Source organism: Saprolegnia diclina (genome assembly GCF_000281045.1).
Source record: "Saprolegnia diclina VS20 unplaced genomic scaffold supercont1.148, whole genome shotgun sequence".
Classification (NCBI taxonomy): domain Eukaryota; phylum Oomycota; class Saprolegniomycetes; order Saprolegniales; family Saprolegniaceae; genus Saprolegnia; species Saprolegnia diclina.
The window spans coordinates 28467-42545 of NW_008246215.1; the positions used below are offsets into that span (position 1 = coordinate 28467).

The following is a 14079-nucleotide window of genomic DNA, read 5'->3' on the forward strand; positions in this document are numbered from 1 at the left end:
TGGTGGTTCGAGTTGTACCACCAGTGGATGCCCGAGACCTTGATCGAGAGCGTCGTCGACGCGCCATAGACGGCGCGGCCGGCCTTGGAAAGCGCGCGGCCGTGGTCCAAGAGCGACGAGGAGTACCAGTCGAGGAAGAACTTGCCGTACGCACTCGCATAGTTGTCAAAACCGTTGTCCAAGAAGAAAGGGCAGTCACCCGAGACACCAGGAAGGCAGTTGAAGTTGCCGGCGTTGGCCGGACCGGACGTAAGGCCCCACGACGGGTTATTGGTAGCATTTGCGCGGGCCGCAATGCTCTTGGCCGCGAACGCGTCGTAGCTCGTAAACTCGCCAATGCCGCAGTAGCTCCAACGACCGCCTTGCAGCTGGTACGACGGGTACCGGAGCTCGCCCGCGGGCCCGGCGCCGATCTGGACTTCAACCACCGTGTTGGGGACAGCGTCCATGACCTTGGTCTTGAAAGCCGTCATAAATTCACGGTACATGTCGATGGGCGTCCGGCCAAACTTGTCGAGTGGCGTCGCGTCCGCCCAGAGCGAGATGTACTCGGGGTCACTCAAGCCCGACCGCGTCGTGTACCACACGTCGTTGCGCGTGAACCACGAGCTCGGAATCGGGATGTTGCACGCGTCACCGACGTTGCCGCCGCACGAGTGAAACGAGAGCACCATTTGAATCGTGAGCCCGTGCTTGGCCGCGAGTTGCGCCATGTCGAGGTACGCGGCAAAGTTGTATTGGCGCGGCCCCGCCTTCTCGACGAGGCCCCACCAGCAGTCGGCCATGATGCCGGTCGCCCCGTTGGCCTTGAGCTTGCCGAACTGCGTGTCGAGCTTGGTGCGGTCCTTGAGTTGGGTGTTGCCCGCGCCGTCCAAGACGACCGTGTCGAGGGCGAGCATGACGTTGACGGGCACAACCGCCTCGGCGATCGTGGCCGCGAGCGCGGCGAGGAAGAGCACCGTGCGGCGAAGCATCTTGTGTTGGTGCTTGACAGCAAAATGGAAAATGAAAACCACAACCGGCGTGGCTGGCCATGCACAGAGTCACCCATTGGTTTCGCAACTTCAACAGGTGGCTCAGCCGTACGTTTACGAGCGTGGGGCTTCGGGGGCAATCGCGTGTTCGTGGGTGGTTCTCAGAGGATGTTTGACGACGCAGCGATCGATGTGCAAAGCCGATAAATCCTGGTTCGTAAAAGCGCAAAGCTTGGCGGTTTGTATGCAAAGCACTTGCGCGTGGCCAAGGTTGCGTGCATGAACCGTGGTACGTTGTACTTCAAGTTGAACGCCATCTGCAGCCATGGCAGGATATTTCGAAGTGCGCCCGTCCGTCGTCGCATTGGCTTCGAGAAGGTGCATGTATTCAATACTGGTATTAACAAGAGCTCGTGTTGTTGAAGTATTTGTGGGTAGTATCAGCCTCGGAGAGCACTCGCTCAGAAGTCGAGTTCTTATTGTGTTTCGTGAACCTGCGGTGTCCTCTGCACCGTGACAGTTGCCAGGCCGCAAGAAGGGTGTAATCCTGTCGCATGATTGGTGGAGAGACGGTACAACATCGCTGATTGGTCGATGCAACGTCAATCCAGTACAGGATATATCCGCGCATACAAAATCCAGGTTGATGCGTAGTTGGCTGCGGGACATGTACCAATGACATCCTGGCGCAGAATCTGGCGCTGTACAGACAAGACACCTACTCCTACAGTGTAGGACAAGACAAGGACTAGATGTACCCGGTTTAAACTCATTGCGTCAAACCCATATAAAACGTGACCCTTTGACGGTCTTTCAGTACCCTAGGCTTTCGCAGTTACGCTATCCGGTACTAGTGATCTGAGTGTGGAATGTCGTAGAGATGTTATTGAAAAGGTCATGATGCATGCTTGACCTCGGCCGATCCATACATGTATTGGCTCCAAAGCTTCGTCCCCGCGAGCTTCTCGCCAGGAGCGGCGAGTTGTTCCCATCGTACTAGTACCAGTCTGACCATTACATGCTTGTTCACAATTCAATGACGCAATGAGTGGCTAAAGTCAATTATTCAGTGTTATCTCACGCATGTCAAATACGACCTCCGCTTTTTCTTCGCTCCATATAAGGTCATGTTCAAATCTTCGGCAATAAATTGCTCTTTTCTGGGGCGAGCGTTGCTTCACCTAGTTCACGTTCTCATCATTACAAATACTTCAATGCGTAGAGATGACCAATTCTTTCCTCTTCTTTCGCTTACCGGGCCGTGGCTACGCAGGCGCGGAGGCTCGTCTTGCTCTTCTGTACTCGCCCGGGGGCGCTTGTGGCCGCGAGTGAAGCCCATGACTACACGCTTCGTAAGGCCTTACAGGCTTCGCTCTCGGCGACAAAGCTGCGCAGTTTCTTGAGGTTATCGAGAGACCCCAATCACTAAGGTGGCGTCAGTGACTGAAGGTCGCGGTGCAGGTCAATCGGCAGCGTGAGCCTGGTGCGGCCTCAAAACGGGGTGCCTCGGGCGGGACAAAGTAACGAGCGGCGGCATGCCACAGTTGTATAGAAGGACCGGGAGCACGGAGCAATTGTAGTACACGGTTGTCTTCCAAGATGAGGCCCTAGCGCATCCAGATCTTTCACATGTTCAACCATATCAGCACTTACTCCAGCTATTGAATCCTCTAAGATCTCACGTTGTGGGTACAAGGTGCCCTTTCATTTATGCTTCCGTCATCAGCGCTCGATGCCGTTTGTTCAATGAACATCGCCACACGCGATACATTGATATTCTTCTCCCTTTTACACCAATCAGAATACTATCATTCGGACAAAGTGCACACCCTTTTTAATCAATCACAGCGTTTTATGGCTATGGAGGGAGCACGCTCAGGAGAACCAGCAACCTGCCAGCAGCATGGGTTTGGGCTTTGGACTACAACAAGAATCGCCTGCGTGTAAAACTCTTTTAGTCTCAGCGATGAATTCGTCTTCTTGATTCGAATCGAGAAACCGATGGTACGCAACAAGCGCAGGCACCCCCATCACGTACCGCCATAATGCCTTCTGGTCAAGCGCGTTATATCGCAAGAGAAAGGCCCATTCACAGAAAGGCCATCATCACAGCATACATAGACGAGCATCTATGCCAACTAAATACAGGAATCTACCCCCGCGATAGACCACGGGCTGCGAACGTCATCGGGCAACATGTGATTGTTCACTCTTCGAGCACCTTGGCCTTTCCTCAAGATTTTGGTGCTCGATTGCATGACGTCACGAACACGTGGGCACTTTGCACTGGGCTAGGCCACGTACAATATATTGTGTGGCTTTGATAACCGCATTACAAAGGCTTGTGTATTCGTGCGAGGAGGCGCTGTACATACAATACCGAATGAAAAATTCAATACAAGCAAACCCAATACGTCGTCGTCGATTGGGTTGTTGCAAATGGCACTTGCACCGATCGATTCGAAACCACAGTTGAACGCTTGCTTGTGCAGTTTTTCCGAGTGGCCAACGACCAGAAAAAAGGTGATTGCAAACATCGTCTGCGCCAATGTGACTCTAAATGTAGTGTTACGTTCGATCACGCTACAAACATGTGGCTGCCGAAGACAGCTCGTATCGAGCGAAGATCGAGCGATGGTGTGACCTCGGTTTTGCCCTTGAAATTGTCACTTTAACACCAGACAAACCATTTCTTAGAGCTTATTGCGTAGCTACAGCACAGCGACGCGATGCATGACGCCTCGAGCGTCCTCTGATTTGTCTGGTGTAATGCGCGTTCTTTTTTGTGGCAGCGTCGGACGTTGACTGGCACAGCTACGGTCCATTATCCGGAAGATACTCGAACGCAGGTATGTGATTGGTGGTTTTAGCTTTATCCGGATATCGCGACGTGGTTGCGCCAGATCAGATCGCGGCGTCGTCAATCGGCCGAGACCAGTCGAGAGATTATCGTGCATGTTGATGCATCCCAACGCTGCCTTGAGCGCGCCGAACCTCTGGTACGTCCAGCAGCAAAAGGCCCAGCGCCCCGAGGTCGTCCTCGACGTCTCGCTCGGGCAGTGGCATGCATGGAGCATCTCGCAAGCCCACTGGGTCCACGACGCCCACCGGTCGGCGTGTCACGGCTGTGGGCACAGCTTTACCTTCTTTCGCCGCAAGCAACACTGCCGCATGGTACGAAGAAGCGGTCTCGAGCATGGTAGAGCATGGACCGTTGTGATAGTGTGGCGAGATCATCTGCCGGCAGTGCGCCCGGCGTGTGTGCTTGGTGACGCACGATACCAAGCGCAAGCACAAGCCGCAGCAACGACACATCAAGGTGTGCCCACCGTGCTACGCGTCGACGCAAACTACACGCGTCTCCAAGCTGCCGTCGCCACCAGCATCGCCGACGCCTGGCACGTTCTTTGCCACAACGCCAACGATTCCGCTACTGGAAGAGAAGTCGCTGGCGTCGTCGGCGTCGTTCACAGCCTCAACATGTCCGTCATCGCCGTACTGCTCGCTCAAAGAGGATGCGCCGCCCAGCATCGAGGAACTTTGGATGCACTCGAATGAGCAAGCGCGGCTCCAAGCGCTATGGCAGCTCCACATTCTCGACTCGCCGCGGGAGGCAACCTACGACACGATCTGCAGCCTCTTGAGCGACCTCACCAACTGTCCGATCGCGTACATTAGCTTTATGGACGCGCACCGGCAGTGGTTCAAGGCCAGCGTCGGTCTCTTCGTCCCCGAGGTGCCGCGCGAGGTTTCGCTCTGCGCCTCGACGCTGCACGCGCCGCGGCCGATCGTCGTGCCCGACACGCTTCGCGACTCGCGCTTTGCCAAAAACCCGCTCGTCGCGTCGGCGACCGGCATTCGCTTCTACGCCGGCGCGCCGATCGTGCTTGGGTCGTCCGGCGTCGCGATCGGCACCCTCGCCGTGCTCGACACGGTCGCGAGCAAGCGCAGTGCGACGCTTCATGACGACGTCGTGCACCACCTCAACCGACTCGCACGCCTCGTCGCTTCGTACGTCGAGCGTCCGCAGCCGTTGACACCGCAGGTCGTGCTGCAGCAACTACTCCGGCAGAGCATGGAGACCAAGGAATTGCTCTCGGGTCGCGGCGGCACATCTTGGATCTCGGGCAAACCGTCGACCCACCGGTCGTGGTCCAGCATCTCGGAAGACACCGAGCAGTGAGAACGGGAATATCTCGTCGCTTGTTATTTAACATGTTGAAAATGTGTGTTGTGTTTTGCACACTGCGGTTGATCAAACGACAAGGAAAGGACTCGTGAAGCATGGGACGTCGATGGACGCGATCATACATTATCTATCTATCTATCTATCTATCTATCTATCTATCTATCTATCTATCTATCTATCTATCTATCTATCTATCTATCTATCTATCTATCTATCTATCGGTCTGCCAACGTGAAGGCCGCCGACGATCAAGCGTGACATCCATTTTTGGAGGGTATTTCAGACTTTGAAGACCTACCCCCATAGCATACATTATTTAATATGAAGCAAAACTTCGACCCGTGACACTCGATATGGAGCCATCCGATTAAGTGCGACTGGCGGATCGCGATGTTTTGCGCCCAAGCAGCCCACGCGATCAGACGTCGGTGCAGGACGATGACGAAGAGCCGCAGCGCAAGTAGCTTGACGCCCTGGAAGCAGCGCCTCCATGAGGCGATTGAGGCCAACCGGCACATTCCCGGCACGCACTACCTGCAGATGGCGACAGTGGCCCAAGACGGCGCACCCCAATGCCGGACGGTTGTTTTCCGTGGCTTTGAAGGCGAGACGGGCTTGACCATGATCACAGATGCGCGCAGCGCCAAGGTCGCCCAGCTGACGGCCAACCCTGCGTGCGAGGTTGCTTGGTGGCTGCCGCAGAATGGCGAACAGTTCCGCATCGCGGGCGACGTGGAGCTTGTGACGCCCGACGCCGACGCCAAAGGCTTGCGCACGCAGCTGTGGCACAAGCTCCGCGAAAGCATGCGGCAGCAGTTCTTTTGGCCGGAGCCCAACACACCATTTACGGACGCGCCCGTGCCGGTGGTATCATCAGCGACGCCGCCACCCACGTTTCTTGTGCTCGTGCTGTGGCCCAAGCAGGTCAAGTACCTCCGTCTCCACGACAGCTTTGCCCAAGTCGACACGCTCGATGTCGCTACAGATCCCGCGTGGATGTCCCGTCGCATCAACCCCTAAGGCTTCTGCACGTTTATCCTCCTATCCTCCTACACGCTAAATGAGACATAATATTGCGATGGCCATCTCGTTGCTCTACTCGTGTCGTTGGGTCAACCTGCTGCGTGAGATGGCAGCTGCGCTCGTCGCGCGCGAGAGATAACCGCGGAATGCTCCAGCAAACGCCTCGGTAGTGCACTGGGCCGAGTCGAGTCGAGACTCGCCACCAATTCCTAGTTTGTCCAACGAACGACTCAAGTCTCGAACAACAGCCACTGTATATGTTCGTAGCAAAGATAGTCCTTGCGAAACGGTCGCATGCACCGAAGGGACGCGCCGACGGGGCCGCAGCGCTTCGTCTCGTTGCGCGGCGGGAACCAACGCGTGATTTTACTGCCGCGCCGGTCCTCGTCTCGAGCAAGTGCGTCATTTATGCGTCGTATTGCAGGCTCAGGAAGCGCGCGTAGGTATCGCCAAGTCCGAGCCACTGGCCCCCGACTCGCCCCCCGCGACGGTATTCTACCTTTTCCTGTCTGCGCTAACCACTCTCGTCTATGCAGCCGCTCAAGCCACGCTCGACGTCGTACGTTCGGGAGGACCTCGTGCGCACACACTTGAGTCGGCCTAAAATATCGCTCAAGCAACTGCAGCAGTTCCTATTGTGGCTCAACTTGCTCTCGCTCTGGCCGCACAAAGTACGTCGATTCGCTCGTTGCCAGTGGATAGACGAAATATGTAGCTCCATGTCGAGTCGTACCACGACGAGCTGCGCAACGGCGTCTTCCTAAGCCACCTCCTGCACCACTACGTCCCTGACTTCTCCATTGGGAGAATCAACCAACGCGCGCAGTCGCAGCGAACGACCGAGTCGAACGTCGAGCTGCTCTTGCAGTGCCTCAGCCGGTACACTGCCTCGAAGATGGCAGCCTCGCAACGCTGATGGCAGGTTCAATTTAAACGTGCGCAATGTCCCGAGCGCGGCGCAGCTCTGGAGCGGCGACCGCCCAATTACGGCGGCTTTTCTACACGAGATCTTTCACAAGGTCGTGCTGCGGTCGCTGTCACACAAGGTCGTCTGGACATGGTGCCAAGACATTTTAAGCTTGTATCACCAAGCCAGCCCCCACGAGGTGTGGAGCGACAGCCTGCTGTCCGATATCAGCAACAACAACAGTAGCAGCACCAGCGGTCTCTTCGACTACTTTCGGTTCGAGCCCACTCGATGCCGGACGCTTGACGAAACGTAGGTCGGGCTTCCGTCTGTGGTGTGTGCTCCATTATTACGGCGCACGGCGCCGCCACGACGACCGCGAGGATATCTTCCAAGCCAGCACAATGTTCATGACGCCAACGGTACTAGAATACTTGGTTGAATGCGAACGTGTACGAAGAGGCGTAGACACCAACCCAACACCTCGCAAATGCCCAGCGTGTCTGCGGCATTCTGGCAGCGATGCAGATACCGCTGGTCTGGGAACCCGACTGGTTTGTGTCGCACAAGAGCAACGGCTTCATGCAGCTACAGCTGCACTACATCTACCAAGCGTACGTGCACAGTACATAGCATGTCGTGATGGACGCATTAGCCTCCATCATTCGGCGCCAGCGCTGACGAACGACATGACGGAACCCGTGTACCTTGACGTGAGCGCGAATGGCCGTGTGGGTGTGCACGGTAGGTCCTTCTACGAACGCAGAATGGCTAAACGGTAGTGATGTACGTATTACCAGGGCTCCTCTTTGCCGACGGCGAGTGCAAGGAGCCCGAAAACACATGGCGAGCCTCGGCTGCTGGCAGCGACGACGAGGGGTCGATCGACGACCCGCTCTGCCTCGAGGAGACCTTGGTACAGGAAGAGTCGCCGAGCATATTCGAGCAGCAGTGGAGCGGCAACCAGCGCACGGAGATTACGTGGCCGCCAGAGCCGTCCACGCCGGCGCTCGACGAGTACGCGCAAATGAAGGAGCGCATTTCGCTCGAGGAGCTCTCTCGCATGGAGGTGGAAGAAGCCTACGGCGTGGTGCGCTAAGACGACGGAGGCGCGAAACACAGTTATTTGCTTACACAGTATTACTAAAGCTTCTATACCGTGCGTCCTTACTTGGTCGCCTCGGGCTGGTTGCGGACCTTGGCCCACGCACGCTTGATCATCGGCGTAGTCGCCAAACAGAACGGGAACCGCACCGTCTCGAGGATCTCGTTGAGAACGACGGCGATCGCAATGTTGCCGTATTCGGGGTTGAGGCTGTCCAGGTCAATGTACGAGTCAAGGCCCAGGCCGCGGATGAGGTCGACGGCGTCGCTGCCGCCAAACCAGCCGCGCGAGAGGCCATAGTAGATCGTAAAGCCCGTCGCGCCGTAGAGCGTCGTCCACCACACGAGGAACGGAAGGCCGTTGGCCTGGATCACAGCCATGAACTTGCCGGGCTTGTTCTCGAGCTTCTTCTGCAGCTCGGCGATTTCGTCCTTGAGCTTCTTGTTCTCGACCTCAAGCTCCGTCTCGCGCTGCGTCGAGAAGAAGTGCATGGTCGTCGAGGCCGGCGAGAAGGCCGTGGGCGTGAAGACGCGCGTGGAGACAGAGCCGCGGACGGCCATGCGGGCGCCGGCCCGAGCCGAGGACGCACGCAGAAGGGACAGCATCAGACACGTAGACACAGCCGAAGCACGATGATCAACGATGGCCCATCGCTGGGAACGGGCCAATCAAATGTGGCCTTTTACAGCCAATCACAAGGGCTTGGCTATTTCATTTTAGCCAATCAAGAAAATCTTTTTGCACCAATGGTATGTGTCGAGTGGATGCTATTTTGACCAATCCAAAGGCAGTAAAAAGCTAGCAATCGGATTGGTCGAGACGGCGCAAACCCGATCTTCGCCAGCTTCGCCAGAGGAAGGGGAATGTCGACGACGAGCTTCTTTCACGCAGTTGCGCGAACGTTGCATGCGACGTAGGACAGAGTGGACGCAGATGCGCGTCTCTACGATAGGCTGTGCGGGCGCAGAATCAAGTGGCTTGATTTCTGGGGCAGGATCAGTTTGGAGAAGCCACTTGGGTGCTCGGGGCGCGGGGCCCGTCAATCGAATGGCGCACGAGAAGCCACCGGCGCGCAAACTTCGTCGCACGCTTTCCGTGGCGAAAGAAACGCAGGCCATCTGCAGCCCACACTCAGAAAGGCCAAGAATGGAGTGCACCGAACCATACTCGTGCAAGCTTCACCTTGATTTTCGAGAGAGACACATGTTGAAGTTACGGCAGGTTCAAGTAGAAACGCAAGGCCAACAAAGAGGCTGCGTTCAACGATTGCAACGCAACGGAAATGATCGTGGTGTGGTGTCTGTCCTTGTTCATTTGCACCCAATGCAGAGTGTCGTCTACTCATTATCTTGAGTAAAACAGCAGCCGTCAACAACCGCCAACGAACAAGGCAGCCACCTGATGGGTCGATAGCACTTGAAGATCATCCACCGGCGCCCATCAACGCCACCCGTCCACGTGATCGGCAGTTTTTAATTTCAGTACTGGAATTATGACGGCTAAATCAACGGGCCGCGCCGTGTCACGACCGGCTGGGCATCACGTGTTGGTAGAAGAATACATTGCTGTTCGTGTAGCAACCAGCGTTTCAAGCTCCACGACGGCGTCACATCGTACTTGGGAGGAAATCGTGGTCGCTTCAAGCAGTTGGCACGTCTCGGAAGCCAACCAACGCAAACAATAGGCGGTGCTTGCGTAAATACCTTGGCCTTTGTATGTAGGTCGCCCACCCGCCGCGCTCGCCCAGGTCGCACCGGATTTTCGTTGAAGAATCCAGTGGCACCCATGAGTAGTGTCGACGGTACACGGGCACGAACAATGCATACAAATAGCAAGTATACAGATGCAAACGCGATCAAACCAGCTGGGCAAGTTAATTCTTGGGTGCGCATACAAACATCAAGATGATTAATTCCAATGGCCTTGTGACGGAGACAGTACCAGGGTGGCACGTTGAGGTTCAAGCAAGCTGTTGAAAAAGCGCCATTACAGATCGACGGAGCGCGAGCAGCAGAACCAGCTTGGAACGAACCGATTCAATCGCCGCCGCTCATTTCATTCTTACATTTGCCTGCTTCAACGCACTCCTCCAGCAACACAAGGATGGCTTCGCACCTCGAAGATCCCAAGGAATCCGAATACAACGCCGTGGCAGTCACGCCCAAGGACGACGACGACGCCGCCAAGGTGTCCAAGCACGTTGAAGGCTGCTCGACGGCCTTCCTCTTCCTCCTCTGCTGCCCCAAGATGGCGCTGAACGTCGCCTGGGCGGCGCAGTGGGCGGCCATCGGCCCGCTTCTCAACATCCTCATCTCGTCGTCGTGGGTCCAGATCGTCCAGCTCGTCGGTCCCATCTCTGGTCTTCTCATCGCGCCCTCGATCGGTGTCCTCAGTGACAACTGCTCGTCCAAGTTTGGTCGCCGTCGCCCGTTCCTCTTCTGGGGTTCGCTCATGTCGTGCCTCTGCTGGGCCGTCATGATGTTCTGCACCGACATTGGCGAGGCGCTTGGCGACACCCCTGCCAAGGAACTCGACACGCTTCCGGCTGACCAAGTCTCGCGCAAGTGGACGACCGTCTTTGTCATCCTCACTTACATCTGGATGGACATCACGCTCAACCTGACGCAGACGCCGCTCAACCTCCTCATCGCCGATTTCGCCGGTGACCGCCAGGTCACGGCCTCGTCGCTCGGTAACGCCTACTCGATCGCTGGTTCGTTCGTCGTCTCGGGCTACATCATGGCGTTCGGCCCCGCCCACCAGACGGTCAAGCCGTTCATGGGTCTCCTCATCGCCGTCATGGTCATCACGTCGAGCGCGGTGCTTTGGTTCGTCAAGGAGAAGGTCTTTGTGCCGCTCAAGGAAGTCTCCAAGACCGAAGAGATCAAGAACGCGTTCGCGTCGGTCTGGACCGGTCTCCGCCTCCTCCCCAAGACGCTCGCCATCTACTGTGTCATCATCGTCTTCGTCCAGTACGGTTTCACGGCGTACAACGGCGCCAAGGGCCAGTTCTTCGGCTTCGTCGTCAAGGGCGGTACCTCGGAGGGCGCTGACAAGTGCGGCCAGAACGGCAACCCCGCGTGCTCGGCCCAGCAAAACGCCTACAACGACGGTGTCCAGCTTGCCGGTGGCTCCACCGATACGATCTACAACTGCGTCTCGCTCCTCTTCCTCGCGGTCCTCCCGTCCCTCGTGCGCAAGTTTGGTGTCAAGAAGGTCCTTACGGTGGCCATCATCCCGCAGATCTTCCTCATCGCCCTCGCGTACTGCAAGGTCGTCGCCATCGACATGATCATTGTCATCGCCACCGCCTTCACTCAGAACACGATCCAGTCGCTCTTCATGGCCTGCATCATCCACGTCATTGGCAGCGAAGACAACTCGGGTCTCGGTCTCTTTGCCGGTGCGCTTAACTCGGCCTATTGCGCCGGTCAGTTCCTCAACTTTATCTTCTCGTCGATCCTCGTCCAGTCCTCGATGGGCTACGCGCTTCCCGTGCTTGTCGGCGGTATCCTCTCCACATTCGGTTTCCTCGTCTCGCTCTTCTTCTTCAAGATCGAACTCTACTCGACCTAAACCGCTTTGCGCTATCCGCTGTTTTATAATCCCTCAATTCTAGTGTCGTTTTAGTTTTTACATAGCATTGTCCGCTTCCCCTACTAGGGTTCTTTGCTCGCTTCTAGCCAGGGTCCTAGGATACATTAGCCCCTCCAACGATTGCGCGATACCCAACGACGACACCTTGGTGATCTTACAGCCTGACCAAATTGGCACGCAAGTGCGACAGATGCTTGCCAACAGCTGGTCGAAACGTACGGTCAGGAACCGCAGTACAGTTTGCGGTGCTCGTCCAACCCACTTGATCACAAGGATACTAGAGTCATATACGTTGAGGGTAGTGTCATCGTGTTAAAATGAGGTACCGAGGCACCTTGCACAAGACGAACCAAAATGGCGACACGTGTTGCACCAAGTGGCCGCATCACTCTCAATGGCGCGACGCTACCTTCAGAACAGTACAACATTCCTCGCGACTAGAGTCCCGAAGTGGCTGCAATCGGTCGCACAGCGCTACAGACCCAATCAACTATACTATCTACTATAGAGGGCGTGTAGAGGAGAGACAGTTGCCCGTGGGACGCTTTGAACGAGGAAAAGCACAGGCGCTTGCAACGCAAAACCTCTTTGCCAGCGTCGCATCGTCACGTCGTCACTGCAGCCAAGGGTGCAGCCAGGGTGCAGCACAACGCGACTGATTGGTCGCGTTTCTTTATACGACGAGGTGGAAGAAGAAGAGCGATCACGACTGACGATTGGGTTGCTCTCCCCCGAAACCCTTGTCGACCGACCTCAGAAGGGATATGACACAATTTTATTCCCTTGGACGTCAGAGACGACGTGTCACTTGCATGTGTGGAGTCGTCGAGTGCACACTCGTTCTCAGAAGATGCAGATGACAACGGACAGCGAATTCTCGGCGTCGGGGACAGGAGGGTCACGTTATAATGAAGCATTGACTCCAGACCGCTGCTACGTAGCAGCACTCATGAATAATAGCAGGGTTGTTGCCCACGTCGTAGCGTTGAGCAACGGGCGTTCAGTTTGTCCGGACGAAGCTGCCAGCTCAGAATCACCTGGCCATCGAATCCAACGGACTGTATGTGGGCTAGTGGTCATGACAAATGAGGTGATGCGGAAGTGCATCGCTGACAAGAAGAAGGACAAGGAAGAAATGGAAGGCGTACGGCGGCCAACAAGGAAAAGATTGCGGCCAAGAAGAAAGAGTACCGCACTGTGCACGCCGAGACGATTGCAGCCAAAAGAACAAGGTGTACTACGAGAAGAACCACAAGCAAGTGCGTGGGCAGCAGAAGGCCTACATCCAAAAGAACAAGGCAGCCCGCCAGGCCAAGAATACGTCGTGGCGCCTCGCAAATCGAGCTCCCCTCGCGGCGTACAAACGAACTCTGTACGATGCCCTTGCTCTCGAACCAGTGGGTTGCTCATTTGTCCTAGTTGGGCGCGAAAGAAGGCGATTGCGGCCGGCGAGATCCCATCGCCAATGCTTGAGCTTGCAGACTTTGGAGCTCGAAACGAAGCCGTTAGCAGCGTCCTTCCTGCAGCGCCCACGGGCGCCGCGCTCACCCCAGTGCTTATCGACAAAGACGACGACGTTCTCCATGGCGCCACCACCAAGAGGATCACCATGGTTTCGTTTACGATCGAGCGACGTGCGCAAGCGTGGCCCGGAGCCGTGCTACAACGAGTGTGCGCTCTTTTAGCCCAACTCGCTCAGTCGGCGACCAACACGGTACTTTTGGCAGGCACGTACATGTGTACGTTCTGCGGCGACTGGACGTACTACCGTCGCCACGGCAAGCGCACCAACCTCGACGCTCTGGCGGCTTGAGCTTGGATTTTCGATTTTGTGGTGCCGTGTCCGGCTTTGTTGGTAGTTGCGAGCTTCAGGAACCCAGCAAGCTTTTTTACTTCAAACATGATCTTCAATGTAGCAAATTGAAATGGCTTGTTCCTTGAGATGTACTTGATTTTGCAAGTTCTTCGATATGCAAAGACGTGCAACTGGACATTCTGCCCCGCGTCCCGACTTGACCGGGAGAAGACGCTAGGTTGAGATCGTCTCGGTTTACTTGCCACGGTCAATCGTGACGACACCGTTAGGTCGTGCTTGGACAATCCCAAAGGGCCCGGCAGTGGCCGGCAACGTCTTGCTCTGCATGTTGTGCGAGCCGCAAAGTCATGGTCAATGCGGCCTTAGGTCTCGTGTTCGTTGTAGCGGCGATGCGCTGGATACTGCGCTTGTGTGCGGCGGCCCAGTCGGTGAGGTGCTCAAAGTTGAAGAGCATGTTGCGTCCGAAGG

At 56.2% G+C, this 14079-nt stretch overlaps 7 protein-coding genes across 7 annotated transcripts; 5 read left to right on the forward strand and 2 right to left on the reverse strand.

Moving 5' to 3' along the window:
• Positions 1 to 267: 267 nt before the first annotated feature.
• Positions 268 to 974, reverse strand: SDRG_16707 (hypothetical protein; the record flags this gene model as incomplete). The annotated part of the gene is made up of 2 exons (XM_008622925.1): positions 268 to 361; positions 385 to 974. 2 exons carry the CDS (start codon positions 972 to 974, stop codon positions 268 to 270), a joined length of 684 nt encoding a protein of 227 aa, XP_008621147.1.
• Positions 975 to 3892: 2918 nt separating this feature from the next.
• SDRG_16708 (hypothetical protein) lies at positions 3893 to 5219 on the forward strand. Its single transcript, XM_008622926.1, has 2 exons — positions 3893 to 4148; positions 4198 to 5219. The coding sequence occupies exons 1-2, from the start codon at positions 3930 to 3932 to the stop codon at positions 5155 to 5157; spliced, it is 1179 nt and encodes a 392-aa protein (XP_008621148.1). The 5' UTR covers positions 3893 to 3929; the 3' UTR covers positions 5158 to 5219.
• A 332-nt stretch (positions 5220 to 5551) lies between these two features.
• On the forward strand, positions 5552 to 6261 carry SDRG_16709 (hypothetical protein; the record flags this gene model as incomplete). Its single annotated transcript, XM_008622927.1, has 1 exon — positions 5552 to 6261. A coding segment is annotated over one exon (632 nt), but the record flags the coding sequence as incomplete, so codon positions are not given.
• A 205-nt stretch (positions 6262 to 6466) lies between these two features.
• Positions 6467 to 8257, forward strand: SDRG_16710 (hypothetical protein). Its single transcript, XM_008622928.1, has 9 exons — positions 6467 to 6583; positions 6630 to 6676; positions 6723 to 6857; positions 6902 to 7065; positions 7109 to 7369; positions 7410 to 7515; positions 7562 to 7707; positions 7749 to 7837; positions 7894 to 8257. The coding sequence occupies exons 1-9, from the start codon at positions 6481 to 6483 to the stop codon at positions 8190 to 8192; spliced, it is 1350 nt and encodes a 449-aa protein (XP_008621150.1). The 5' UTR covers positions 6467 to 6480; the 3' UTR covers positions 8193 to 8257.
• Positions 8258 to 8260: 3 nt separating this feature from the next.
• Positions 8261 to 8803, reverse strand: SDRG_16711 (hypothetical protein; the record flags this gene model as incomplete). The annotated part of the gene is made up of 1 exon (XM_008622929.1): positions 8261 to 8803. The coding sequence occupies one exon, from the start codon at positions 8801 to 8803 to the stop codon at positions 8261 to 8263; it is 543 nt and encodes a 180-aa protein (XP_008621151.1).
• Positions 8804 to 10195: 1392 nt separating this feature from the next.
• On the forward strand, positions 10196 to 11849 carry SDRG_16712 (hypothetical protein). Its single transcript, XM_008622930.1, has one exon. It carries the CDS (start codon positions 10302 to 10304, stop codon positions 11772 to 11774), a length of 1473 nt encoding a protein of 490 aa, XP_008621152.1. The 5' UTR covers positions 10196 to 10301; the 3' UTR covers positions 11775 to 11849.
• Positions 11850 to 12888: 1039 nt separating this feature from the next.
• SDRG_16713 (hypothetical protein) lies at positions 12889 to 13705 on the forward strand (the record flags this gene model as incomplete). The annotated part of the gene is made up of 4 exons (XM_008622931.1): positions 12889 to 12939; positions 13022 to 13167; positions 13215 to 13429; positions 13481 to 13705. The coding sequence occupies 4 exons, from the start codon at positions 12889 to 12891 to the stop codon at positions 13606 to 13608; spliced, it is 540 nt and encodes a 179-aa protein (XP_008621153.1). The 3' UTR covers positions 13609 to 13705.
• Positions 13706 to 14079: the final 374 nt, after the last annotated feature.

What these genes read in the sequence shown, in the direction of transcription:
- SDRG_16708 (XM_008622926.1), top strand. Translation starts at nt 3,930, where the DNA reads ATGTTGATGCATCCCAACGCTGCCTTGAGCGCGCCGAACCTCTGGTAC. An exon ending in GCAAGCAACACTGCCGCATG is followed by an intron (nt 4,149 to 4,197) that starts GTACGAAGAAGC and finishes CCGTTGTGATAG; the next exon opens with TGTGGCGAGATCATCTGCCG.
- SDRG_16710 (XM_008622928.1), top strand. Translation starts at nt 6,481, where the DNA reads ATGCACCGAAGGGACGCGCCGACGGGGCCGCAGCGCTTCGTCTCGTTG. An exon ending in CCGGTCCTCGTCTCGAGCAA is followed by an intron (nt 6,584 to 6,629) that starts GTGCGTCATTTA and finishes AAGCGCGCGTAG; the next exon opens with GTATCGCCAAGTCCGAGCCA. An exon ending in CAATGTTCATGACGCCAACG is followed by an intron (nt 7,516 to 7,561) that starts GTACTAGAATAC and finishes GAAGAGGCGTAG; the next exon opens with ACACCAACCCAACACCTCGC.
- SDRG_16712 (XM_008622930.1), top strand. Translation starts at nt 10,302, where the DNA reads ATGGCTTCGCACCTCGAAGATCCCAAGGAATCCGAATACAACGCCGTG.